The sequence below is a fragment of the Amblyomma mixtum genome, chromosome 3 (genome assembly GCF_055824585.1).
Source record: "Amblyomma mixtum isolate Tamu chromosome 3, ASM5582458v1, whole genome shotgun sequence".
In the NCBI taxonomy this organism is placed as follows: Eukaryota; Metazoa; Arthropoda; class Arachnida; order Ixodida; family Ixodidae; genus Amblyomma; species Amblyomma mixtum.
The window spans coordinates 152,767,220-152,793,421 of record NC_143014.1 but is presented as its reverse complement, the minus strand read 5'-3'; the positions used below and the strand labels follow the sequence as shown (position 1 = coordinate 152,793,421).

The window sequence follows — 26,202 nt, the reverse complement described above, 5'->3', positions numbered from 1 at the left end:
CATATGCTAAGCTTTAACATTGTAGATTGATGCTTGCTCCTGGTGTTCCTTTCAGCGTGGTTCATTGTAGTGTAAAACAACTATTTTCAAAGAGAACTGAAAAACTAATGAAGTTGGCAATGAGTCGACTGAACCACACCAGTAGTGCATAGTTATATGGAGCAACAAGGTGTGACCTATAATGGAGAAAAACAAAAAGGGGCGTCTATTTCGTGATTGGAAAACTTTTAGATATCCACGCACCCTTGTATAGTCGTCCCTTAGGCGCAGAGCGTCGGCCGTACTGACTATACCATTACAAATATAAACAATCTGTTCCTATTCTTACGACGGCCCCTTCGGACAGTCGTTGAAGTGCACCCTACACGTAAATGATGCCGTGCGTATTACGCTAATTTTAAGCCCATTTTATGCGTTTCTGAGTGCACGGTTCAAAGAAGTGCAAGATGGCCAGCGAAACTTTTTCAACTTAAGTGGCCGAACACATCTGTGAAAAGGAGACGGAGCGTGTTATTTTCTTTCGGAACTTTCAGCAAAGTTTCGAAACAGCACTGTGTTGTCTCTGCTGCAGTTTTATTCCCAACTGAGACCGCACAACAGACGGGCATAGGCCTAGTTTGGGCTTGGCTTGGGGCAGAGAATTTGTTTATCGCCGCGGTATTCACATTTTAACTTGTATTTTAAGGTTTAAACTTACCTTTTAGGTTTATAATTTATGTTATATATCTCTGCCTTTAATTGGGTGCCTTACCTACATACTCCATTTCTGTTCTACGGCTAAGCAGGATGATCAACGAAATTCGGCACTATAGCTGTTTACCGCTGCTTTAGAGTATTGGTGAATGCGCGTGCCCTTGAGAGGTGATCCGCTCTGTGGTCACTCTGGGCGGCTCTCACTGTGCAGACGCTGCTGCGCATCTGGGACTGCTTCCTGCTGGAGGGCCCCAAGGTCTTGTTCCGGTTCTCGCTGGCCATCCTCAAGATGCACGAGGAAGTGCTGCTCACCAAGCAGGACACGGTGTCCATCATGCGCCAGCTGAAGGCCATCGCCCGGCTCTGCTACGACGTGGACACGCTCATCAAGGTGACCGCCATTCCCTCGCAGCTCGTTGTAGTTGAAAAGACGCTGCACCCGCGTATCCCACGGACGAAAATAGCGGAACGCGTGCACGCTCGCGAGATCGAAAGATACTGATCTTAATTGTATGAAACGACAGCTTTTATATTCACGCCGCGCTTCGCTGTTCTGGCTTCTGACTGTAGTCGCTTCCAAATTAAGGGAGGAAGCAGTGAATTCCCAGTCTTATTCCGCAGCCTGCAGCGCAGGTTAACATACCGTGGACGTATAGGCTGCACCGCTCCTTAAAATACGCGATGGTTCTATGTCTGATGTGACTTCGGAATATTCATCGTCTCAAGTTTACAGTGCTTTGTGCGTTTATAGCCGCAGATGAATGGTTCGTGAATCTGAAAACAAAGGTGCAAACACACACCTAGACGCTCACGCACAACTTCCCAGACGTATATCGCCCTTCTCCAAGCCCCGGTTTGAAATCACAGCGATAGCTACGCACCGGTTTTCCCTCCCGTCCGTCCAAGCATTCCCCCTTTATGTGAGTGCTCACCGGAAGGCATTACTTAATCACGTTACCATACAAGTCACACTCGAGAGCGCCTTATTGCGGCCCAAGTGAGTAACACTCTCTCTCATTGGCCAGCTGGTGAATGCAGAAGTTTTCTATCACGACACACAACACCGAAGCCGCCGTTTACTACAAAAAAGTTTTCTTGTAAAAGGATCGCTGAGGAACATACAGTGTAAGGTCTAGGGGATGGGGCTAAGCGGGACCCTGAAACGCTCTTGTTGGCCCCATTCCTACGTTTCTTTCAATCGCTTGTGTTGCGCCGGGTTAGCGTTAAACTGAAACCAAAACGTCATCGATAATAGCTTACTTCGCACTTTTGGAGAGGCGAACGCGTTCACGAGCGCATCATGGAGGAGGAAGATGGGGAATACACAAACGCGATGGCGTGCACGGTCGGCCGAGAGCTGCGCGCGTTGGGCTGGCGCAAGCAGTGTTAAACGGGACGCTTTGCTTGTGTTGAAGAACGAAGTTTATATTACCTCTGCATTTGAAAAATAAAAAAAAAGATATTCCCGAGGTTATTATTCCGGAGCAAAACTACTTGGAAAAGGGAATGTATGGATGTCAGTCGTACATGGAGAGTAATCGTTGGCTGGATGCCAATCCTGTCATATTGTCTGCATGTTGCGCCGATATTTCCCACGCTTTCTCGGCAGCAAGCAGCAACGTCAAGAGGAAAAGGGACGGCTTTGGAACAGAGCGGCGGCAGCTTTACCGAATGTGGTTTATGGCTCCTTGGGAGGAGTAGAGACACCAAATTTAATTGTGTGTTGTGTCATTGAAATGATGCGCATCGGATTACAAAACGCGTACAGCCACGTGGATTCCGCCAAAAAGCGGTAAATAACTATAATTGTTTTTATTTCTCTGATGTTGCATCGGTTTCCGTTTCAGCGGCCCAATGACGGCTGTGACGTAATAGATGATTTGAGGTCACGTGAGGCATAAAAAACTGCTGTATAATCGCTGTTTTTTTTCCCCCGTTTTTATTGGCACCAACTCTTACGCAAGCCTGGCCAAAAGTTGGAATCGCAAAAAAAATTTACAAGCAGCAATTATATGTTTTTGTGTGATTTACGTTACCTCGAATAGTCTGTTGCGTCACAGCCGTCGTTCGGCTGTTCAAACTGAAACCGAAGCGGTACGTGAAAAAGAATTAAAATATAAATTATTCAGCTGGCGTAGGTGAATTATCCGTTGTGACTCATGTGCATTATTTTCTTGGGCACTATTCCAAAGAAGAAACACTAATGCAAACATTTTTGTGTCCCTATTCCTGTAATGCGTTTATTTTTTCTTTTGTCACAGGTAGCCTTTGAAGATTTGGAGCCTTTTCCGCGGCGGCAGGACATCGCCGCAAAGCAGGCCTGCTTTCAGAAGATTCTCAGGGAACAGTCCAAGAAACGGGAGCAAGAGAAGCACAGTGTTTTGTCCAGAGACAGCACATCGGTGAGAGGCTGGCGTTTTTTTTCCTTTTCTTTTTTTTTTCCTTATAGCCGACAACACTCAAAGTGCGAACTTGTAGCGTTCAGAGTATTGCAGAGTAGCCGTTATAAATATTACAAATATTGCGCTGACAGGTTTCTTTTGGAAAAGGATGGCCTTTCCACTTGCAGCCACTCTGCAAACCAGCGATGCCCTCGGCTGAAACGAGAAGCTCAGGCGAACTCCGACTCATATCCCAGGCCCACTCACCCCGAAGTTTATTCACGCATGCAGTCGTTTAGTTGTTTCTCCGTTCCCGGAATAGGTGTACAGAGGTTCGTTTTGTACACGTGATTGACGAGTTTAACGCACTTAGTAAAGTCTTCTTCCGAGTCGGGTGCGGCGTTGCTCAGAGGCGCATCAGGTACTACCATCGACTGCACCCAGGCTCCGCGTGTGCAGGATTTGAAGTATTTTTAGCGGGGGCTGCTGCGCTGGAAATGGGAACAGGTATCTCACCTTTGGCGTTCTTTGAAATTGGCCGCATTCGAGGTTACGGATGACGGTCGCCTTTTCTAGACCGGGTTGATAACATCAGGGGCGCTGCGTGCGCCTTAGCTGCTCTCGTGTGGGGTGAAAATAATGGTCAACGTCCTTCTTGGTTGCGTCATGACCGTTGTTTGAATAGGCTATACAAAGTCTGTTAGAAAAGTATCCGACTTTATTTTTTTTTTGCGAACACCTGTTGGATATGAAACAAGCGCGCTTACAGCAGCCGACCTTGAACCTTCGTGCGCATGCACGAATTTTTTCCCGCCTGCCGATAGCGTCAGTCGCTGGGAAGCAGCGTTTGAGTGAGGCAGTGCGCAGTGCTCTCGTCGGTTTTTTGTTGCAAGGAAAATGGCGGAGCGAGAGGAGCAGCGCTACTACCTCAAATTTTGCCAGAAACTTGGCGATAGCCAAGTGGAAACCATTCGAAATGTTCACACGGCTTTCGGTGATGATGCTGTGAGCAGCACACAGATTAAGCAGTGGTGCAACTGGTTTAAAGACGGCCGCACATCTGTGGAGAGAGAGCCACGCTCCGGTCGGCCATCAACATGCCGAAAGGACCAGGTCATTGCCGAAGTGAACGCTGTGGTGATGCGGGGCTGCTGTGTGACTATGCGAGAAATTGCGGAAGAGGTGGACACCAGCAATTTTTCTGCACATTCCATTATCACCGAAGATTTGGCCATGGAGAGAGTTGCGGCGAAATTCGTGCCGAAGCTGCTGACGGTGGACAAAAAGCAGCTTCATGTTGAAGTCTCACAGGAGATGCTGGATTTCACAAACAGTTACCCTGACTTCACCGACGCCGTAATCACTAGTGACGAGTCTTGGGTGTATGGGTACGACCCGGAAACCAAATCCCAGTCGTCACAGAGGACGCATTCCACGTCACCAAGACCAAAGAAGGCCCACCAAGTGCGCAGCAATGTCAAAGTGATGCTGACTGCTTTTTTGACTCCCTCTGTGTGGCACACCACGAATACGCACCCCACAGGATCAAAGAATGACTAAAGAGTACTACAGGGATGTCCTCCATCGCCTACGTGGTGCTGTGCGGCGCAAGAGACCGGAATTGAGGTCAACAAGAAATTGGCGCATCCATCGCGGCACTGCTCCTGCACATTCCTCGCATTTGATTCAGACTTTTCTGGCGAAAAACCAGACTACTGTAGTTCAACAGGCTCCTTACTTTCCTGATATGTCCCCCTACGACTTCTGGCTGTTTCCTAAAATCAAGAGGCCATTGAAAGGAGCGCGATTTCAGAAAAGAAAGGACATTATGGCTGTAACGACAGCAGAGCTAAATTCCATTCCGAAAAGGGCCTTTTCGGAATACTTCCAACAATGGCAGCACCGCTGGGAGATGTATATGGAGTCCCAAGCAGACTACTTTGAAGGTGATTAGGTTTCTAACGCTTCAGTTATGCCAGTTTTTTTTCTTCGGTCAAAGGTCGGATACTTTTCTAACAGACCTCGTATATGTTATTTTGGTGAGCAAGGAAGACGTGGACTGTATGTGTTGCAAGAAGTTTGCTGAATAATTATTTTAAAAGAAGAATACGCCTTCCATTGCTACGAATGAATTTACGTGCGCTCAGCGCTTCCTTCATTCTGGGTTTCAGTGTTCTGGTTAGTTTTCTCACTAGGTTAGCAGCCAGGTGTACCTAATCTTGCGTTGAATGTGCATGGTAATGGGGCAAATTGCCAGATGAAAGGGGGGATGTGGTGTCCAAGCACTACTTCAGGGTGGTCAACGCATGTTCTGATGAGGGTCATTCTGCTAGTAGTCATCAATGAGACCCAACCATGGAGGGTAGGCGAAGAAAATGCTTGAAATTAGACTGACACGCACATGGAGCCGCCAAAGGGTAATAGTAGCCTAAAGACACAAAGAGAGCAGCGAGAATTAAAATATGGATTCGAGTTATGTGTGTCCCAGCAGAAATTAAGTCCAGGAAATGAATTTGGGCGGGGCATGTCATGCGAAGAACAGATTACCTGTCGTCGGTCAGAGTAACGGAATGGATTGCAGGGGAAGGAAAACGTGTTTCGACAGAGGGTCAGCAGTGTTTGCAGGTGTGATTAGGAACTTGCTGGCGTAAGGGCGTAAGGCGGCCGCAGTTGGCGCGGTACAGGCCTGATAGGACATCAGTTTGAGAGACCTTTGTCCTGCAGTGGGCGTAATTTTTCTGATCGCGGTGGGGATGACGCGCCCAATAACTATGTGCAAAAGACACGTTTAAACAGAAACTATAGACTAGTTAGTGTCAACTTGATATGTGGCGAAATGTCGTTTGGTTGATTGTCGCTTTCTTCCTCTGCACTATAAATCGGGTCAGTCGCTGTTGTTTTATTCACTAATTCAGCGTTTCTTCTCTATCGATAGGCTACTGATGGAAGCTGCTACGGCGATAATGCACTTATTATCGAATGCGCAGCAGCTTGCGACTCAGGTAAGTGTTTATAAGACATGTTTTTAACCCGTGTTTACTCAACAGATGACTCTGCGCGCAGCCTTTTACTGAAAATATGGCTGAACACTTTCGAGGTATGCATCATAAGTGGGACCGTGAAATTCCTCACCTTTGGGCCCATTTTGGTTGGGCAGGGTGAGGGCAGCAGTAAAGAAAGACGTGCGCAATTTTCGGTTCGCTGACAGGAACTGACGTTTGGATATATCAATGATGCAAACTTGAATTTTTCACCCCCTAGCTTTCTCTAACGAGGATTAGACAGCGACTTGGACTTGTATTGGCAGTAGAGTTTACTTTATTTCTCTCATTGTTTCCGCGTTTGTGCATGATCATTTCATGTTCATGCGTACGAACTAACAGTAGAAAGTAGCAGCCGTTCAATGTGTGCGACATTACATGCTCCTGCGGCTTGGATTGGCTAAGCTGAAACTGAGATGAATGTGAGAATATGACCGGTCGTCAGCGAAATTACTCGTCCTCTGTCGTCTAGTTTTTACAGCGTCCGCTGTTATAGCCAGAGCCCCGAGATCTTGTCGTCCACATGAAATGACATCACAGAGCAGGGTCACATGATCCGTTCAACTCCTTGCACATGGCCATGACCACCTTAACGGCTGATGGCGCCTTGCTTCCGCAACAGATTGTGACTTTGAAGCATGCACGTCCCCACCTGATGTCCCTGCTTATTACATCTTTGCTGTCTTTCCCTTTTACGTCCCATATTTCCGCTCTCCCAGTGTAGGGTAGCCAACTGGAACACCCTTCTGGATAACCCTCCCTGCCTTTCCTCCTCTCTCTCTTAATAGCTGTCGCTGAAGCTCTTGTCACATTACGTGAACGCCCTTTCAAACTTTTCTTGACTTCGCTAGGGTATGCGCTAGGCGTATTTTCATTGAACTACTTTTTTTTTAATAGTGTGACTGTGTCGCTATTGCAGAAACGATATGGGTGTGTCATGCCAGTTCGAACTTGACACGACTGTCCCGCGTGAACTGCGAAGACAGCGTGATGTACCGGTTGAAGATTGAGGTAAGGACACGTGCTCGCTTGATAAGACTGATTATCTCCTAAATGTGCCATTCGTTGCTAGTACGTTAGTTCCCTGCTTTTTGCTCACCGCTGTACTGCGAATGCAATGTTGCGCAGCTTTTGCAGCACGAATTAAAGGTGCACTGAAGAGGAATCTGAACTCATCTTTTTGCCGCGGGAACTCGATCTACACGTTCCGAGCATTCTTAGAAACTTCGAATTATGTCCTCTGCGGCCGGTTTCCCTAATTTAAATCGGATTAACGTCCGGCTCCCGCCTTTTTTTTTAATTCCCCGCAGACGGTGGGAGGAGTCAACCAACGCATGGAGTGCATTTCAAGCAGTCGCGTGGCGGCTTTGCTTTCGCTTTTATTTTTTTTTTTGAGGTTTCCTTGAATAAATAGGTCTAGTCAGAGACTAGATAGCTGCAAATTAGGCCCACGGAAATAAAAATACGCGTGGACTCTTTGTTTTCGCCGATCACTACGTATCACTCCGCCGATGGCAGAGCGGCAAGCCGCCACGGGACTGGTTGAAAGGTTGGTTGACTCCTCCCACCGTCTGCGGGAAATTAAAAAAAAAGCAGATGGGAGCCGGGGCGTTTAATCGGATTTAAATTAGGGAAATCGGCCGCACAGGGCAATAATTTGAATTTTCTAAGAACGCTCGGAACGTGTAGATAGAGATCCCGCGGCAAAAATACGAGTTCACATTCTTCTTCAGTGCACCTTCAATGTCGTCTAAGTGGTGCACGACCCAGCAAAATTGATATTCAGACATGGAACGTCATATTCCAATTGGTGAACACGGCATTAGCTTCTAGGTATTGCACGTTTCATTTGGCAACATAGAGTAATCGTGTTCTCGCGCAGGCATCTTGGAGCTGATAGTGCTGACACGTTTCCGGGTGTTAATCGTGTTCACTGTGGAGCTGGTAACTCAGAAGCATGCCTATGCTATAGTTTTTGGTGAGAGAGAGAAAAACTTTTTTATGGCAAGTGTGTTTAGACCCCCCCCCCCCCCCCCCCCCCCCCCCCCTTAGGTCCCTGGACCACCGCACGGTCCCACTCTACGTCGGAAATTTCATGTGGTTTGGTGAATGACCGTACCGCGATGACACTTCTCGTCTCAATAGGCGTACTTTGCTCGTGTGCAGTGAACTCACTGTTCTCGCAGATCGAGGCCCGTGTGATCTGCATGCATGCCCTGGGCTACGACGTGATGCTGCTGGGCACCCTGTCCCACTTTGTGTACGCCTACAGCACACGCACCAGGTAGGCACTCGGGCCGCGTCCGCCACGCGGATCGCCCCCATGGGGGCGCCACAGTGCACAGACCAGAGCTAAGGAAACGGAGGTAGATTTATCGGTGTGTATACTGTTGGCAATGTGGCCGGGACTGTGAATAAGGCTATGGAAGCGTTAAAAAAAATGTGGGAGTGGCCAGAAAGAAAGAGGGAATATGCGCACAAAGGTACTGCCGTGCCACCTGCTGCAGGACAGCGGGAGCGTCTATGTTCAAAGTGGATTTAGCAAATAGAAGCGAAGCTATTCCCAGCAAACACATGAGCATCTCGTACGGATGCATGCGAGCTGCACTTTTGCTGCAGTTTTGCATCATTGTGCCTATTCTTTTAGGTTATCAATGCACCTTTTTATGTATTAACTTTGTCGCTGTACTGTGTTCGTTTAACGAACAGGTAATGTAAAGTCGGAACTATAAACAGATTGCAAAGGGGAGAGGTTTCTTCCTGCTTTCTTTTTTTTTTTTGGGGGGGGGGGGGGGGGGGGGTCAGAGTAATCTGAAGCGCACCCATCAGCGTCTTATGTAAAGGGCGCATTCTCTGTCAGGGTAATTTTCAGCGTTTTCTGCCTGTTTGAATAGGTTTTAGGCGCAAAAAACAGACGAGACACAAAGGAAGGTAACAGGACGAAGCGCCATCCTGTTACCTTCCTATGTGTCTCTGGCTCTTCGTCCTGTTACCTTCCTATGTGTCTCGTCTGTTTTTTTGCGCCTAAAACCTATTCAAATATGAACTAAAACCAACTAGCCCAGCAGCAAGTGCTCTTAGACTACTTTTCTGCCTGTGTAGCTTCACCGTACTCGGTGCTATCTATTGTCTGAACATAGCCTCTTAGAGGAGACCACTACACGTCATGTGCAGGCTAGCACGAAAAGATACCTGTGCGCGTGATACGACTGCGCTGCGGCAGCATCGGGCGGCGGGCAACTTCCCCATATCTGCGCTTTTCAGTACCTGACACTTTTCCATGCATTGTTCCTACGCGTTAGGGAGATGAAATGGGAAGCCCAGCTGAACGAGTCGGTCCTGAGTCTCTGTTCCTATGAAGAAGACGACCAGTGTCAGGTGTTCGCAGGCCTCGCAGACGGCACCATGGCCGTTATCGAGGTACGTCTCTCCCACATCCTCACTTTGCACTACTCGCACCCACGTGGCAGGGCATTTTCCTTCTCCGCCATTCTCTCCGGGTACAGATATCGCATGAAGCGGCCGTGCCTTAGCGAGGGGTCGCTGTCGTACACGGTGCTCTCGTGTCACATCGTTCCTTGGTCACCAGATTCATGCTGTGCCGCCGCGGTGGCTCAGTGGTTATGGTGCTCGGCTGCTGACCCGAAAGACGCGGGTTCGATCCCGGCCGCGGCGGCTGGAATTTCTTTGGAGGAGAAATTCTAGAGGCCCGTGTACTGTGCGATGTCAGTGCACGTTAAAGAAACCCAGGTGGTCGAAATTTCCGGAGCCCTCCACTACGGCGTCTCTCATAGCCTCAGTCGCTTTGGGACGTTAAACCCCATAAACCAAACCAAACCAGATTCATGTTGTCCTTGATGAGGAAATTATATATATATATATATATATACAGGGTGTCCCAGCTAACTTGGACCAAGATTTATGAAAAAAACTGAGCATTCTTCAGAACTGAAATCGCGTGGATGTTGTTAAGGTTTATCTAACGTTACAGTAGCATTTTTTCGCTCCTCCTGTTTGAATAATTAGCCGAGATAAATAAATTAACTTTTTAAATACACCTTGAAACGTTGAGGCATCAATAGGAAAGTTGTGGAAACATCACCAGCTTTGGGCCTTTCGTGCTGCCCAAGACAGGGCTTCGCGATATGCTTGGTTCCAAGATAAGCGCTAGTGGGTACGGGCGGCAATAGAAAGAAAGCGCGGCTCCTGTTTTTCATGGTGTCTTCGACTGGTCGTTTCAGATAGCTCTAGAGCGCTCTGAGATGCAGCCGCACGTTCGGCTGGTCGAAATCAAGCGCTCTGACTACATTCGGCTGGTTCTTTCAGAGCGCCCGCCTCCAGCTCAGAGTGCTCTGAGGCGCTCCGAGAAAAAAGTCGGAGCGGCCCCGAGATGTGTTCACGTGACAGAGCCACTTCCGCCGTTTCGCGGAGACGGATGCGAAGCCAGGGTAGCCACACGACCGGTCTGGCGAGGCATTCTTACGCATCCGTAGAAGCAAGTTTTGGCGCTTTAAACGTCCCTGCTGTGTGGCTCTGTGAGGGGAAATGTCGAAAAGCAGACGAATCATTAAGCTGGGTACGCCGTCTGTGTTGCTGTCACATCTGGGGGCTGCCGCGGCATATCCAGAGTGGTACAACGGGACACTATTTTTTTTTTTTTTTCGACGCGAGCCGGAGACGAAGAACTGCTGGGGCAGCGATACAGGTTCAGCGGCGACGGCGGCGTGGGCGATGCAGACTGTGTGATTGCTGTCGTTGACACCAGCCGCAGCGCCACTGCGGTGTGGCGATTCCGGAAGTTAGGTCCTTTCCCTCCTTCTTGCGCTTTCGCTCTGAAAACTTGCTGACCATTCGGCTTGACCGGTCTCGCTGTGCGCTCGGAGCTAGAGCGGCTCTCACCTTGCCAAATCCGAACCGGATCGTGGGAGCGACCAGTCGAAGACACCATCAGTGTAATTCACACGACCTTATCAGGCTTGTTATATGCCTCTTTGCTTGTTGGGATCTTGCTCCCAACTTCAAACTGATGAGATTGTCATCGTTCCTCCGCATGCATTCTGCTAACGTGAGTGTGCAGTTATTGCCGCAGAAACGAGAGCCGCGCTTTCTTCCAACTGCCGGCCGTACCCACAGGCGCTTATCTTGGAACCAAGCACATCGCGAAGCCCTGTCTTGGGCAGCACGAAAGGCCCGAAGCGGGTGATGTTTCTTACAAAGCACGGATGAGAGCGCTGTAAGCGCGGCGCATCTCACGTGGTATTTTTAAAACTCCGCGGGCTTTCGTTTTTCCCGGATAAAGACGGCCACGCTAAGTCTATCTCGTTGGAAATGCCTGGGTTGGACGATATTTGTGGAGCTCGACAACTTTCCTACTGATGCCGAAACGTTTCAAGCTATATTTAAAAAGTTAATTTATTTATCTCGACTAATTATTCAAATAGGAGGAGCAAAAAATGGTACTGTAACTTTAGATAAACCTTAACAACATCCACGTGATTTCAGTTCTGAACAATGCTTAGTTTTTTTATTAACCTTGCTCCAAGTTAGCTGGGACACCCTGTATATATAGAGCCGTGATACCACCTTCACGCAGGCTGTGATTATCATGAAATACTTTGCGCGGAAGCGTTTTTCCTTAGATTGTGAGGATGCTCTTCAGTGCTCGATCGGACCGTCGCTTGGAGTATGGTAAACTTAGTGTGCGCTACTCATTTAGCTTCTTGGGTGGCTGATCGTCCTTGTCTGCAACTTCAAGTCCAGCATTCTTGGACATCCCTTTTAATTGGTAGGCAGCTGTGGAATATTGTGAAAAACTGTTATGAACATATTGATGTTAAGAGTCCAGCCTTCCAATACGTTGCAAACTTTTGCTTTTAAAGTTTTTCCTGCGCTTGCACCAAATAGTTAAGACTGCCATAGAAAACCAAGTGGGGTACGTTTTGACAATAAATTACAGAAAACCGCACTCGTCCCGAGGGGGGGTCCGCTGATATATTGGTTGTTATGACGCAATCCTACTATGTGGGAAAAAAATTGCGTTAATAAACAACTGCCCGTTGAAAAACTGCGCTGTCAAGAATTTCTGGGTATGTATGCTGAGGAATGTGTGTGAGCTGAAAGAGATGTCTTAGACAAGCAGTTCAGGTTTTCTCCCTGAGATATTCAATATGCGCAGAAACTAAATCCAACAGGATACTTTGCTTCTTGCCTTTATACCTATTCGCACTGCTTGCGCAACTTGGTCCTTTCACAGGATGCTGACCTGCAAGACAAAAGGCGGTTCTAGGGCGATTTGTTTGTAAAGTCAATGGCGTGTTGACCAAACTGCAGTGGATGTCGCTGCTTTACTTCATGAATATTAACTGACTAGAAGAAAGTATATGGTTACTCACGTGACGTCACGGGCGCCGTTTTCCGATACAACGCGCAGCTTCAGATTTGCAAGCTGGAGCAGGTTGCGATAAGCCGATTAGCCATGCACGCGGCACTCTACTTTGCTCTCTCTCCATTTACCACAAAATGGAGGCCACTGTGCAAGCTCGTATGATATACGTTCTGGCTGTACGCTTCTGAGCGTTGCAGCTGCTCTACTAATAAGGAGCCATAAAAGCTACTGATTACGACCATTGTAAACATGTCTTCCCATCCAGCCACGTGTCTTGTCCATTCGCTGTGCGTGCATACATAGCAGCTTGCATCGAAGGATGCGCGCGCTAAAGCGGCTTGTTATCGCCTACAGAACTTCTCCGTGCACGTGGACAAGCCAGACGTGCTCTACATCCACATCGGCAGCAGTCCTGTTACGTGCCTGAAGCTAGTCGACAAAAGGCTCTGGTGCGCCACGGGTAACAGGATCATCATTCTCAGTGCGAGGTGGGTGCCACACTACTGGCTTGGTTGCAATAACGCTCATCTGTTTCAGTGCCAGCCACACTGCTCGCTTCGTAATGGGACCTGTGTGGTCGCCTCGGTTCATTTACTCGTCGCGAGGTGACGCCATGTATGCGGAATGGTGGCTTACGTCATAGCGCGAGCTGCTGGAATGAGTGCCGAATGATTCTTTTCGCGCAGAAAACAGAGCAAAAATTTGTTCGTCCATTTACGGTGGGGTGTCGCTAGCTATTGGGCGCTCTCTCCCACTCACTGCACGCGCACAGATGCTAGCGATTGGGAGAGCGGAAAAAAATGGTAGCAAGAGAGGGCTTGATTTCTCCAAACCGGTTGATTTGGCTGGCGTTAAAAACCAGGAGCCCTGGTTGCAACGTGGTCAACGTGCTGCGTTTCCAGACCAGTCATGAGCTGGAGTTTAAGCATGCGTTGTACCCTGGACAGGAGTTGTTTTGTATGCTAGCTTACTTTTGCGTGTTTTGGTTTTTAACCAAAACCGCAGTTCTAACCAAAAACTGTGTGAAGTACAGAAAAGGAATAAATATGGAGCAGCTTAATTCACCTTAAGAGGGAAATGCGATAGCGGTGTGTTCTGGATCCATTGCGCACGTATGAAAATTGATTAAGATAACGACATCCACAGCACAGCGCGAGAGATTGGTGGTCACATGTTCGGCTTCGGCATCGGCTTAGTGGAATGCAGTGACCAGATAACCTAATTTGTTCGCGCCGCCCTGGTTTCGAATCTCGCTTGCAGCTATTAAGTGTTTTATTTGTTTATTTATTTATTACGCCGTCCGCCCTCCTGATGCCTCCTTCTACGCTTGCCCTCTTCGGTCGATCTGGATACTGTCGCAGCCTGCGAGCTCCTCCGGTGTTGATGGATTTTTTCAAATTTGGCGGCGCGCTTTGATTTTTCCTTGGTGGTCACGTGACCCATGTGACATCATCTATGTCTGGACCAATCGGGGAATTTCATCATAACCGGAGAGGTTTGGTGTAACGTCAGCTCTAGTGCTATAGCATTAATAATGCAGTCCCACCTGCCGTTCCCATCGCCCGCATCGTCAGTGTGAATTTGTTTATTACTCTTATGTCTCGTTTATTGTTATTATGGACGGAAAAGCGGGATTTCAATATATAATTACTGTTTGGGTACTCATTTAACCAATAGGACCCTGCCTCCACAACTAAGGTATACAGGGAGTTTCAAATTATTGAATACAGATTTTTCTTTCAAAAAGCCATGAAAGATACGTTACTGCGGTTTGTGCAGGTGGATTGTACAGCATGGTGGACATTATGTACCTAATATAGCTCTATAATTAAGCGATTAATTAACTAAATTTAACTAGTCAATTTTTTATTATAGATTTTAGGGTGCAACGTTCAGTTGCTCAACTGAAGGTAGTCAACATCGAAGGTTAGGTAAGTTTTTAAAATTTATTAATCGCCAATATAGTTCGAAATATCGCACGTCAAAAATACGCATGGGAAAACTAGCTGAGTTGGCTCTTCCGCATTGCACATTTATAAGTACCGCCAGTTTGTTGTCAAGGCCTGCTTGTTCTTCGTCACCGGCGAAGCTGAAAGGGATGCCCCCGCGTGTCTTCCCGTGGTGTGGCGCAGGACGCTGGACACGGTGGACCAGTTCCAGGTGTCCCCCAGCAGTCTGGACTACATCTCGCTCCTGCAGCCGTGCTCCTCCGAGGACGGCGTCTGGATGGCGCTGCGCGGCTCCTCGGTGCTGCAGCTCTGGGACGCCCAGGCGCTCACCTGCAAGATGCTGTACGACGTCCGCGACGACCGCTACCCGCGCTCGCCAAGGGTGAGCGGAAGCGCATGCGTATATTGAGAAATACACTGCGAGTTTTTGTGTTCTAGCTGGTGACACGATTCTGCTCCTTTCCATCTGCCCCCTTCATGAACCCCGGGAAAATATCGGGGTGCCAGCCGAGAGGCGACTTAGTAGCGTTGTAAAGACTTCGCTTTCCAGTTGGCCTCTTTTTCTCACGCAAGCACTATACAGTTAGGAGGGACGTGGCAATTAAAACTATTTTAGTTATTTTTTGCATGAGATGCAACTAAATTCGACCCAGTTATCTAATGATTTATGCAAATTTCAGAAGTGCATTTTATTTTATGTTAATTACTATAGCTGATGAGTAATTACATTTAACACCCTCATAAAGTCACCTCTGGAGCGCTAGAATTTTAAAAAAGAAAGTGCACTACTTTTGAAGGTAAGCTTGTTTGCAAACGTTTCTGTGTGAAATAAAGCTATTAGTTTTTTTTTTTAAACGCCTAGTAACTTTAAAAACAAAAGTTAAAGTTTACGAGGCATATTTACATGACAACTGTTCCTTTAAACAAATAAATTTCAAAAAACACTACAGGCGCATGAGGAGACACGAAGAGCTTTATTGGCTGAGTGGTTATGGCGCCCGGCTGCTGACCCAAAAGACGCGGGTTCGATTCCTGCCGCGGCGGTCGAATTTCGATGGAGGCGAAATTCTAGAGGTCTGTGTACTGTGCGATGTAAGTGAACGCTGAAAAATCGCAGGTGGTCCAAATTTCCGGAGCCCTCCACTACGGCGTCCCTCATAGCCTGAGTCGCTTTGAAACGTTAAACTCCCCAAACCATAAACCAAACCTTTTCGTTGGTAGGAAAAGCAAGGCTTTAGATGAGCAACACAGACATTCCTGTAGCTCGTAGATTTTTAGTATATCATGGCCGTCTAATAAGGACAGGAAATTCAGTACTGTTGGTGCCCTCAGCTGCGGCTTCTATATCGCGTGAGTGGAATGTGGGTTGTGAGCGGGAAGATAGTGTGCGTGATGTTGAGCCGCGTTCCTCTTCGTCCTGCAGCAACAGGAGGAAGACAACGAGCTCAACCCGGCTCGCATCACGGCCCTGCTTTCTCTGCCTGGAAGCGTGCTGGTGGGCACCGCGCAGGGCATCCTCATCATCTACCACCTGCTTCCACGCTGCTCGGCCACCAACGACTGCAGGACTGACTCGAGCACGGAGGGCGTGCCGCCTGTTAAGTTCGGGGTGAGTTCCACTTCATGAGGGTGCCTTTGGCTGCTGGAAATGCCATCGATGTTATGTTGCTGAAAAACCATGCCATTTGCGAAGTGCTGATGATGATGACGATGATGACGGTGGCGATTTGATTTTAGCGGTGCAAGAATGCATTGGCCAAAGACAGCCATGGCTAAAATTCTTGGCCTGCACAGGGTCGGGTTAGAGACCCCAATTTTTCAGTCATTTCATCCCAAAGAATCCGACCACAGGCCAGGGGGACAGTAAGGAGTTGCAACAGCGCCTTCAGCATTTTTTGGGTATTGCGTGCCGATCCACCAGGCTGAGGCGTACTGTCTGCTTTTTGTTTGCAGGGGGCTGCGTCACCTACGACAGGTGACCGAAGCCCAGCCCCGGAATCCGAAGCGAGAACTCGCAATGACAGCGGCTACGTCACATCTACACAGAAGTATGCCGCTAAATCCCCAGGCTTGACGCTGGCCGCCTACAAGAGTGACGACGGGGTGAACGACACGAGTGGCAGTCAACACTCCTTCCGGACGGTTATCAGCAAATCCACCAGCTGCCTCTCTTCGTCGCCGAGGAACACGTCGGAGGACGACTCCTCGCCGGATTCCAAAAGGCACGATGGGAAAAAACTGAATGGTCTCAAGGCAGATGGCGATGCAACACAAGAAGAAGAAGAAGCAGGTATTCAAACGGGCGATGTCAGACGTGATCGTGCCAAAGACAAAGAAATCACGCGAGACAGCTGGCAGGCCAAAGGCAAGTCTTCTGGCTCATCAGCAAGCCTGAGGAAAGAGGTCGAGTCGTCGGGCGAGATCCACATGAACGGTTCAGAAGGCAAGAAGAAGAACCGGAGCACTGTCGAAGATCATGCACGTCTCCCCTCGTCGCCGGGTCGAAAGATTGGCCGACACATAATGGACCCGTCCGAGATCAGCATTTGCCCCGTGACAGAGGTGTGCGCAGAAGACACGCGTAAGTGGAGCCTGCGTACGGCAGACAGCTGCGTGTCCATGATCGAACTGACAGCACCGCTCCGGAAGCAGTCTTCGTGGAGTTCCACCACCGCCACTACGCTGAGCCATGTGCTGAAGCGGCACAATGCCAGCGTCGACTGTCTCCCAGCGTGGCTGAGCCGGGACACCCTAAGTTCTTCCCTGACCAGCGACAGCTACGACTTCGACGACTTCTTCGTGCAGTACGCAGATGACGGAATGCAGTCACTCACGGCACAGGACTCGCGCGTGATCCCTGCCCCAGCTTGCTTTGCGAGTGAGGAGGCGCAGAGGCTGCTCGAGCGGCTCACCGTCCCTACTGTGTATCTGACTCTAGGGAGCCACGAGGAGCGCTCCAGCACGGGCTCCTTCTGGACTGAGAATGACGACGGCGCCGAGACGTCCACCACACACGAAGCGACCACGAGCGAGTGGCCCGAGGGGCCCTCTTACGACGGAAACCAGCCGAGCAGCGACTTAGGCAGCAACATTTCCTTCAGCAGCATGGACCCGCAGTACGCATACGAAATGCTCGTCCAGGAGAAAATCAAGATCTCGGACAAGGCCATCCGCTGCCTCGTAGAACTAAGGTACATGCCTTGTTCTTCGCTGCACTTTGCTGATTATTAATTCCTAATGTATATCCTTCCGTATGCTCATTGTGGTTCTGCCGAGTAACCTTATTTGAGGCTCTTCTTTTTTAGGCGTAAAGGAGGTTCTATTGTTATCAGCGGAGCGGGCTGCTATGGAGACGACGAGTCGGTGTTGAAGTGGACCGAGGAAGGCGAAGAGGTGAGGTCAAAACGGAGTATATATCCGTTTCAGTGCTAAATCCACTGCTGGGCTGTGTCTTTGAAGCAGTTAGTTTTATTAACTGGATCGTGGCAACAGAGCGAATTGCGTCGGCGGCTAATGCATGCCAGCATGCCAGTACTGACTATAGGCATAATAGGCGTACCCATGCACGTATTCGGGGATCTCTACCTGCAGACGTAGATTAGGCGGCTGTTGGTTCATGTCAGTATTTTGGCCAGGCAACGTGTATTCATGATGAATTGGGTTCTGCGGCTATTCTTGTCAGTGAAAGTTTCACTGGAAAAAGCGTTAGCGCCGAAAATAGGCGCAGCGACGGTAGTTATTGATTTCAGTGCTCTTACCTAGTACATATGTGAGCTGTTGCGCTGTCTCACGTGTTCTTTAGGAACAACACCACATCATTACCAACGAGATGAAACAACAGCGGTAACAAGTGCCGCAACAGAGCGCTCCCAGACGCGATGAAGCCTGGCATGTTTTCTGAACATACGACTTTCTGTGCAAAGAGTGGTTTCAGTTAATATTGCGTCGGTCAACATCCGTCGCTTGCCGGTGAGAAGGCGAACCATGATAATATTTCATACCGCGGAAGCTACCTGTACACGCGCGAATAACGATGCCTCAATGGGCTCGCTTATTTGAGGTGGTTCGGATGCCTGAACCGTCTAGTCAGTGCTTAAAAACGTAGTACCACGTGCTAAACTTCACCACTTGAGTTCTGCTTCTATTCCTGAAAATATTCATTTCGCCTTCCGAGCGCAAGGTTCACTGTGTGCGGCTTTGTGAGTTCGGAATCTTGCAAAAGCATAAACCGCTTCTGATTGCCGCTTCCTGACACATAGTTCTTTGGGCTGCACTCTAATTTATAGATTAAAAAAATCGGAAAGCACACATAAGCTACGCCTTATGGATACGACGCGATAGCGTAGTGGGTCAGGCTTTCCATTCTGAGCAGTTTGACACCTCTTAACGCATTTTCATTTTCTCAATTGTCTCAATTAATTAATTGGTCAATTACACACTCTAAATTTTCTTAATTATCATCATGAAGCATTGGCTTTTCATTCTCAACAAATCGAAACCTTTGAACACCCGTTTTCATTTTTTCGTTTCTTTAATTATCAATTCATTAGAATGATTTCGTTAACTCGTCATCGCTTATCACGCACCAATCAGTCATGAATCACTAGAAGCACAAATTACCATGATACGATTTTTTTACGTAGCCCCTGATTATAGGTCGCCGGTTCGAGTCCCTGCCGCGACCTAGGCTTTAACTTAACTAGGCAGTTTATGCTGCACGAAACGCTGAATCGTGTTACACCATCCGGAACATTCTGCGGCAAACGGTTGGCATGGTACGATTTGTTTTTACGCAGCCCCCGATTATTTGCGACACGTGGTGCCGACTACGCCGACGGCTTTTCGACATAACCAGATGTATACGCACTCGCGAAAAAAACATTTTCAACCGATTGTGTATTATTCAGGCGTGAAGAGGCCGCATTGGGTGTGGGCGGTGGTTGTGGAACATGCCCGACTTACCTTCTGTTTGGCGTTCACGCTGCAGAAACTGTGGACGAACGATCCGGTGATCGAGGTGTGTCCGTACACCAACACGATCAAGCCGTCTCCGTACACACGGTCGCGGTTGCCGCGCAAGGTGTCGGCGGCGCAGACCAATGGCCAGGCGCGGACCCTGGAGGCGGGAGCAGCGGCGATGACCAACGGCCCTGCCGGCGGCGGCCTGATGCAGCGCAGCCGTGGACGCTCGCTCCTTGATGCACCCAAGGCGGCCACTTCGATGGGCGCCCGGCTGGCGCGCATGCAGAGCATGTTCGTCAAGAGCACCGAGAAGAGCTAGGCGAGCTGCTCCGTGGATGGGCCCCAGCCTCGGGCTTGGCGCCAGTGAATGGACGGAGGATGGCTCTCTGATATGCTTGGCTCTCTGAACGCTGCGTGCGCAAGTGGACGCTGTCGGATCGAGCATTCTGATGACTTGTTTAGCACCGAATAACCGTTTGGATTTGAGATTGCGTGGATCAGTAACCTAAATTCATATCTGGTGGAAGATTTTCCGGATGAAGGATAGAAGTTTTGCTGGTGAATACTGTCTTTCATGACAACAGCTTTGTTGTGAGGGAAGACGCGTACAGGCTGAATGATTTGCTTCACTCCAGCCATTTTAATCTTGACAGTGCCCTAGTGCATGGGAGAACATGTTAAAGATGAGTGGAGATAAACTACTAAGTATGAGGAACATGACGTACGAAGAATAAATGAGTGTTTTTATGTGTTACCACGTGGCGTTGAATATCGTTTTCGAGTTACCTCCTCAGTGGTTATTGTTCACGTCACATTTGAATCGCAGTGGTTTACCTTGTATCTCAGAGGTGAGCGAGTTGTAATTGTTCTCACAGACCCTTTCTGTTCACGGACCTAATTTTCACCGCAATTTAACAGCAGTGGAGAGTGACGCTCTCTGCGCGTGCTCGTTGCAATATCATTACTCGGGCTGTAAATAAGCGTGCATTGCTGGAGAAAGGCGATCATGCCTCAACGAAAGGGGCTTGACAATTCGGCACGGCTGGCGACACGGGCCGCCGTCACAAGGGTGAAAATACTCATCTCATATAAAGTTCGCCTAGAGGTCAGTTTTTAGGCAGCAAACGCAAATTTCTGGCATTTGAGTTCTTCAAACTTCTACGTCTGACAGCTGCAGCGAAATCTAAAAAATCTTTCCTGGTGTGGCAGTTTTAAAGGTTTTATTTTACTGTTTTTTAGAGTGCGCCGCAAGTAGCGCCATGGCTTAAAACATCTTGCTTTTTTAACTGCAGTTTTTTTTTCTGGGATGATTCTCTTCTTTGAAACTGAAACGCCCTCTACAGAAGTTTCATGCAAGGTTGTGACGGGCCGTCCTCTCATCTTGTCTAAAAGAAAAAATAGAATTCATGTGTGACTTAGTTGATTTATGTGAATTAAGTGTTTCACAAGACGCTAGAGGGCTTTTTTTTTCATAGCTGTTAAAATAAAAGGAGAGGTATGCGACGGCAAAATTTTTGTTTGCGAAGCCAATACGAATAATAAAAATTGGGCGCGAATCGAATGAAATATTTTCGAATAATTTGGAATACCAGTGCAAGTATTTTAAACTAAAGATCAACGATACACAGATATTACAAATTTTGCTTTCATCCGCCATCAGCATAATTCACTATAGCTTTAAAGCCCACCAAGCATTACACAAGGGAACGGGGATCGTATAGTAATAGTAATAACTTTTATTTTGTAGACTAATGCCTCGTTTACAATTCTCGGGATAGCAATTGCATTCAGGGATAAAAAAAAAGGTCCGGTATCACAGTTTGACCTAAAGATAGCATGATAAAGGAGCTTACTGAATGCTGCCATGACGCATTGCAAGGTGACCTGATACCTCCTTACTGTAGGAATGACGTCAGCGAGTGGTCGATTATAGGAGGGGGGGCAAGGCGCAACGCACTGCTGGCAAAAGCAAAAATACGGTTCGCGAAACGGACACAAGAGCAGCAACATGAGCTGCAACGTGAGCGGGATCATTCCTACCGCTCTCCCTCGCGATGCTTATAAAGACAAAGCGACGGTTGTGGAATGCCGCCACAAACGCTGCGTTCCCGAAGACGCGTAGCCCGCTTAGCCCTCGCGTATGGGTTTCGCCGAACTGCAAGCCCCGTGATGAGCCCAAACGCTGTCGCGAACTGAAGGCGCGAAAACGAAACCACGCTGTTGATGGTCCAGCGCGGGGTCCCCGTTGTACACTGTGCGGTTGTGCGGGCTGGTTTCGAGCTCGATGTTTCTCTCGAACGCTTTTTCTTCGCCTCGGTGACCTACGATACGCAGTTTCCAGACTCAAAAACTGATAGTGATCGCCCGGAGCAATGCACGCGGGCCAGATCTTCGCCCTTTCCTCCACAAGCCAGGCCGCTTCCGCGCGCACCGTGTCTCTTATCGGCAGTGCTCTAAAACGAGATTATCGCTGCCAGTCGGGTTCACAGCCAGCATTCGACTGCATAATTGCACGACGCAGTGTCGTGCCGCGTAATGCTGCACTTCGTTTTCTGACCCCCGAGCCCTCTCGATGGCCGTCAGCTCATTCATTTTATGCACGACCTAGCTAGCGTTACCGTGCTTGGGCTCTTGCCGTGGGCTGGTAGTCAATTCTCTGAAGAAAAAGCAAGCAAACTCGTGTGACAAATGCCCGATAGGCTGTTTTGAAATGTAGCGATCGTTCGCCGCGAGTTTAGATGAACAGTAAATAAACTCGTAACTTCTGATTGTTTAGAAGGTTCGAATAGGGATAGGGCGGTGCGATGTGAATCGAATGGCAAATACTATTTGCAAACTATTCGAAGTTTTGAATGCTATTCGCGCACCCCTAATTAAAAGATGTACCTGCTTTCTTGCTGGTTTAAAGATGTCTTAATGGTGTTACCAAACGAACGTGGTTCTAAGCATTAGAGGTGTGCTACTGTCGAGCGCTTCCTGCATACCCCACTTTTGACGCCATTGATCGTTAAATGTACTTGTGCCTTGCATGCCGAAGTACCTATCCACAGTTAACTTATTGGTATTGGTTTTGTGAAAAGCGATTTCTGATTATGCGTCATTTTCTTGAAGAAAAACCAGTTGGAAACATGCCGCGCCATATGAGCGAGCGGCGGAGGAAAGGTCGACGATTGGCCACATATTATGACTATGATGTAGCCACTGTGACAGTATGCAGGGATCGTCTTTCTGCTCTGCGCAGAAGTTACGTTTATTCACTGTTCTGTCGCCTCCTTTCGCAACCGTGTCTGCTTGGCTGCGGGTTTCCAGGCACAGGGTGCAACGACATCTGAGTATGCGGTATCCTTGGATAAGGTGCCAAAGAAATCGTGGATTGTTATTAAGAAAACTATTTTTTCGATTAACTTTGTTTATTTTTGGGCGATAACATAAAAATGTGTGGCAAAAAGTGCTGCTCTCTTTAAGCCCCAGTGCTCTACTGTTGCATGTTTTGCTAATGCACAAATGTCCGCGTCTTCAGCAGTATGCTCTTACTAATGATCGCTGTGCTTGATGGTGATTTGCAAATTTATTGACTTCGTGATATAAAACGATTTCAGAATATCGGCGAAAATCTTTATTGCCTAAAAATCACCGCAAAGAATAACTTAACTGTAAGACTTACGCTAGCACCCCTCCGATATCTGTGTAGAAGATGTTGGCAGATGCACATGCTAGCAAGGAAATTTGGTTTGCAGAGGCTGCCTTAGGCCTCATATCACAATGGCCACGATTGGAAAACTAATTTATGATTCGGCTCATCCTTCACCAACGCTGCAACACAAATTACTGCACGGGCAGTGCTCCTAATAATATCACTCATATCCCCTGAGAGAGTCGAGAAAACACACCGTTCAAAACTTTCCCACGTTTAGTTCTATTTTTTTATCGCTCCCTGTCTGGCAATGCACTACGTGTACTGTCATGAGTATAATTGAAGTGAACACATGAGCGCGCAACAGGCAACCTCGTTTGGCACTGGCGACAGTGCCATGGGGCCGAAATTGAATGCTGCGGGACAGGCCGTATTTTTTGCCTGGCTGTGTTTTCTTTAGTTGCATAAAACGCATATCCAGAAAGGAACGGCTGTTGAAACGAAAGTCTTGTTACATAAATGGCGGCGTGCCGTGTGCGCCTCATGTTGCAACCGGTGGTCATTCGTTTTAACCGTCCAAAAGACTGACCGAAATGACGTCATTCTCACATCATACTGCGCCCCTTCCTGGCTGGCCGACTGGGAGAGGCGCGCGCTGTATGTGCGGCGGCGTCCAACGGAATGACGCGATTCACTCCCTTTGCCGCGAAGTTGCAGCCGCAGTGTGCCGCCTCAGGAGTCCAATGAGGCTGCCTGCCGTGTGCTAACGTGTGTTCTCTTCCACACTGCTCACATTAGGAGAGCGTATTATATTCATGATTCTTGTGGCCAGTGAAAACTCGTCAGACGTTTTAGGGGCCGGGATTGAGCCTGGGTCTTCGTAGTTACTGAACCGGAGGACCCGGGCTCAATCCTGGTCATGGCGGCCGCTTTTCGATGAAGGCGAAACGCGAAAGACGCCCGTGTGCTATGCGATGTCAACGCACGACTCCTAACACCATGTAGTCCAAATTAATCGGAGTCCTCCACTACAGCGTCCCTTATATTCCATGTGTCGATACAGGAGGATGACATTAGCAAGTTTTATGCAGGACTCTTAGTAATGTTGCGCTATTTTCCCATATTTCAACAGTAATGTGCGAAAACTGCGCAAGTAATAGAACACAGTGAAAGAACTATGATGAAGTGTCAGTTTGACGGCTGAAGTGCGGCTATAGGCATTGCTTCAGTGCGATTGCTTGTTCATCCTTCAGTTTGGATAGTTCTGTTCTGAAACGCTTGCAGATATTCTGCAGTCGTTATGGAACACGCATACATAGTATGGACTTTGATTTCTATTGAGAGTTTAGTACAGTACTGGCTGCGGCTACGTGCGTGAAGGGAGCACGAAAATAATGTCTCATGAAATAAAAATGAATGTGTCAGCTGTGCATGTTATGAAACGTCGCGTTTCTTAGATGTGTTTCGCTGTATAGTAGTGCGTCGCCAACTTACCATAGCATTTGAAAATTGCTTCAAAAGACATTAAAAGTATTGTACCATTTTTACTTTGTACTTTGATTCACCCATAGCGAACCCCCGTTCCCGCAATTTCTGTTTCTGCTAAATTTGGCGTTTAATATGTAATTGCCCTTGCATCGATGCAACAGAAATTTTACCGGTAAAAACGCACTGCTTACAGGAGTGGGAAAAGCCAGGTATATAAAGACGAAACAGATGCAGTCGGGCTTAATGATGGAGTGCTACACCTCCCATTGTCTGTTACTGTGGGCTTTTTATACTGTTGCGGTAATCCACGATTGTTCTTGTAGTGAGTTTGCTTAATATGTTTCCGCAGTCTGCTCGTAGACCCAAGAGACCAAAAGTATGGGCCGGAAAGAGGATTTAGTCAGTCTTTCGGTCGGTCAATTATTGTTACGCTTCCTAGAGCATGTAACAATAGCGGTTCGTGCTTGTAACTTGTGTTGTTCACGCTGGCTCATTTTTTTTTACAAGATCTGCAGAGGTGCGCCCTGTACCTCAGCTCATGTTTCTGTCTTTATCCTTTGCTAAAACAGTCGGGAAGCGCTCTCATATAGTGCCAGTGTAGGCAGGAAGTAGTTGAGTTAAGCAGAGTGTTGGAGTGTTCCAGAGTTACTTCTTGTCCTTTGCCGTGTTGTTGGCTGATATTTGATGCAATTAAACTGTTATTGACTTTTTTGTTTATTTTTATCGCTTTTGAGTTTATTAATTACTTCACCATGAGTACCTATAGCGCACGGACATTACGAATTGTTGCACTTATGTGCTGCGATCTACTGGAAGCTTCGCGCATAGAACTCATCTTTTATCCTGGCTTCCGTTGTCCCAGAAGTCGATTGTGGCACCGACCTCTGCGCTAACAGTAATCTTCAGACCAACTTTATGTTAACTTGTGTGCTTTGATTTGCCACGCAAGAGTGCAATGTTTTTTTCCAGGTTTCACTTACACTTTGCAGTAATCAAACACGCACGCTACGGAATGCTCATGACGACAAGATCTCTAGTGCGCCCAGAGTTTTCATTGTGTGTATGTGCATATCTGCTGTGTAACTTTTTGAATTTTTTTTTTTCACCGATGTTTGCTTTTGGTAAAAAGGTGATCTCTGTTGCTTTTATAAACTATATAGTGTGATGAGTGATGTATAGAGCCCTTTTTCCTTCTTTCAAATAACGTTGTAAATAAAGATATATCTGCGTTTTTCCCCTGCAGTTTTCATGGTGTGTCTGGTGTCGACCCCTGCTGGCGCCATGTTAAACTTAAAGCTGTTGTGGCCAGGACCATGGCGTATCGTCAGGTGACAGCAGGGTTCAACCATCAATTAGCTTGCCGCGCTAATGTCTGCCACAGTGGAAACGGGTCTCTTGCCAAGCAGAACGCTTTAGCAGATCCTGGAAAAAAATTTTATTTTTCATTTGGCGCCACGAATCATTGGTGGGCCAACTCGACACTGCGGTGCGGCCCAGCTTTTAACGCCGAGGACTAAGAGTACAAGAAGCCCCAGGTATGAGTTCGTGGCCAGAACACTACCTAAATGTACAGACAGCGATGCTGCCTCATTGTGAATCTTATTTCCTACTCGCTGTTTACCTTCAAGGTTTCTTTAAAAGGGCCAAAAAAACTACCTTTTCGTCCGGC

The 26,202-nt window shown here is 47.9% G+C and overlaps 1 protein-coding gene across 6 annotated transcripts in view; it reads left to right on the top strand.

The window, feature by feature from the left end:
• LOC149352402 (uncharacterized) overlaps positions 1 to 25,766 on the top strand; it is a 561,538-nt gene extending 535,772 nt beyond the window's left edge. For all 6 annotated transcript variants that reach the window (XM_089581571.1, XM_089581568.1, XM_089581569.1 and 3 more), the window contains 12 exons: positions 905 to 1,084; positions 2,955 to 3,095; positions 6,010 to 6,076; positions 7,035 to 7,126; positions 8,302 to 8,399; positions 9,418 to 9,535; positions 12,855 to 12,988; positions 14,633 to 14,831; positions 15,873 to 16,058; positions 16,403 to 17,640; positions 17,755 to 17,842; positions 19,437 to 25,766. In XM_089581571.1, the coding sequence (XP_089437697.1) occupies positions 905 to 1,084; positions 2,955 to 3,095; positions 6,010 to 6,076; positions 7,035 to 7,126; positions 8,302 to 8,399; positions 9,418 to 9,535; positions 12,855 to 12,988; positions 14,633 to 14,831; positions 15,873 to 16,058; positions 16,403 to 17,640; positions 17,755 to 17,842; positions 19,437 to 19,730 (2,835 nt within the window). In that variant the 3' untranslated portion in view covers positions 19,731 to 25,766. The remainder of the gene's footprint in view (positions 1 to 904; positions 1,085 to 2,954; positions 3,096 to 6,009; positions 6,077 to 7,034; positions 7,127 to 8,301; positions 8,400 to 9,417; positions 9,536 to 12,854; positions 12,989 to 14,632; positions 14,832 to 15,872; positions 16,059 to 16,402; positions 17,641 to 17,754; positions 17,843 to 19,436) is intronic.
• The last annotated feature ends 436 nt before the right edge of the window (positions 25,767 to 26,202 follow it).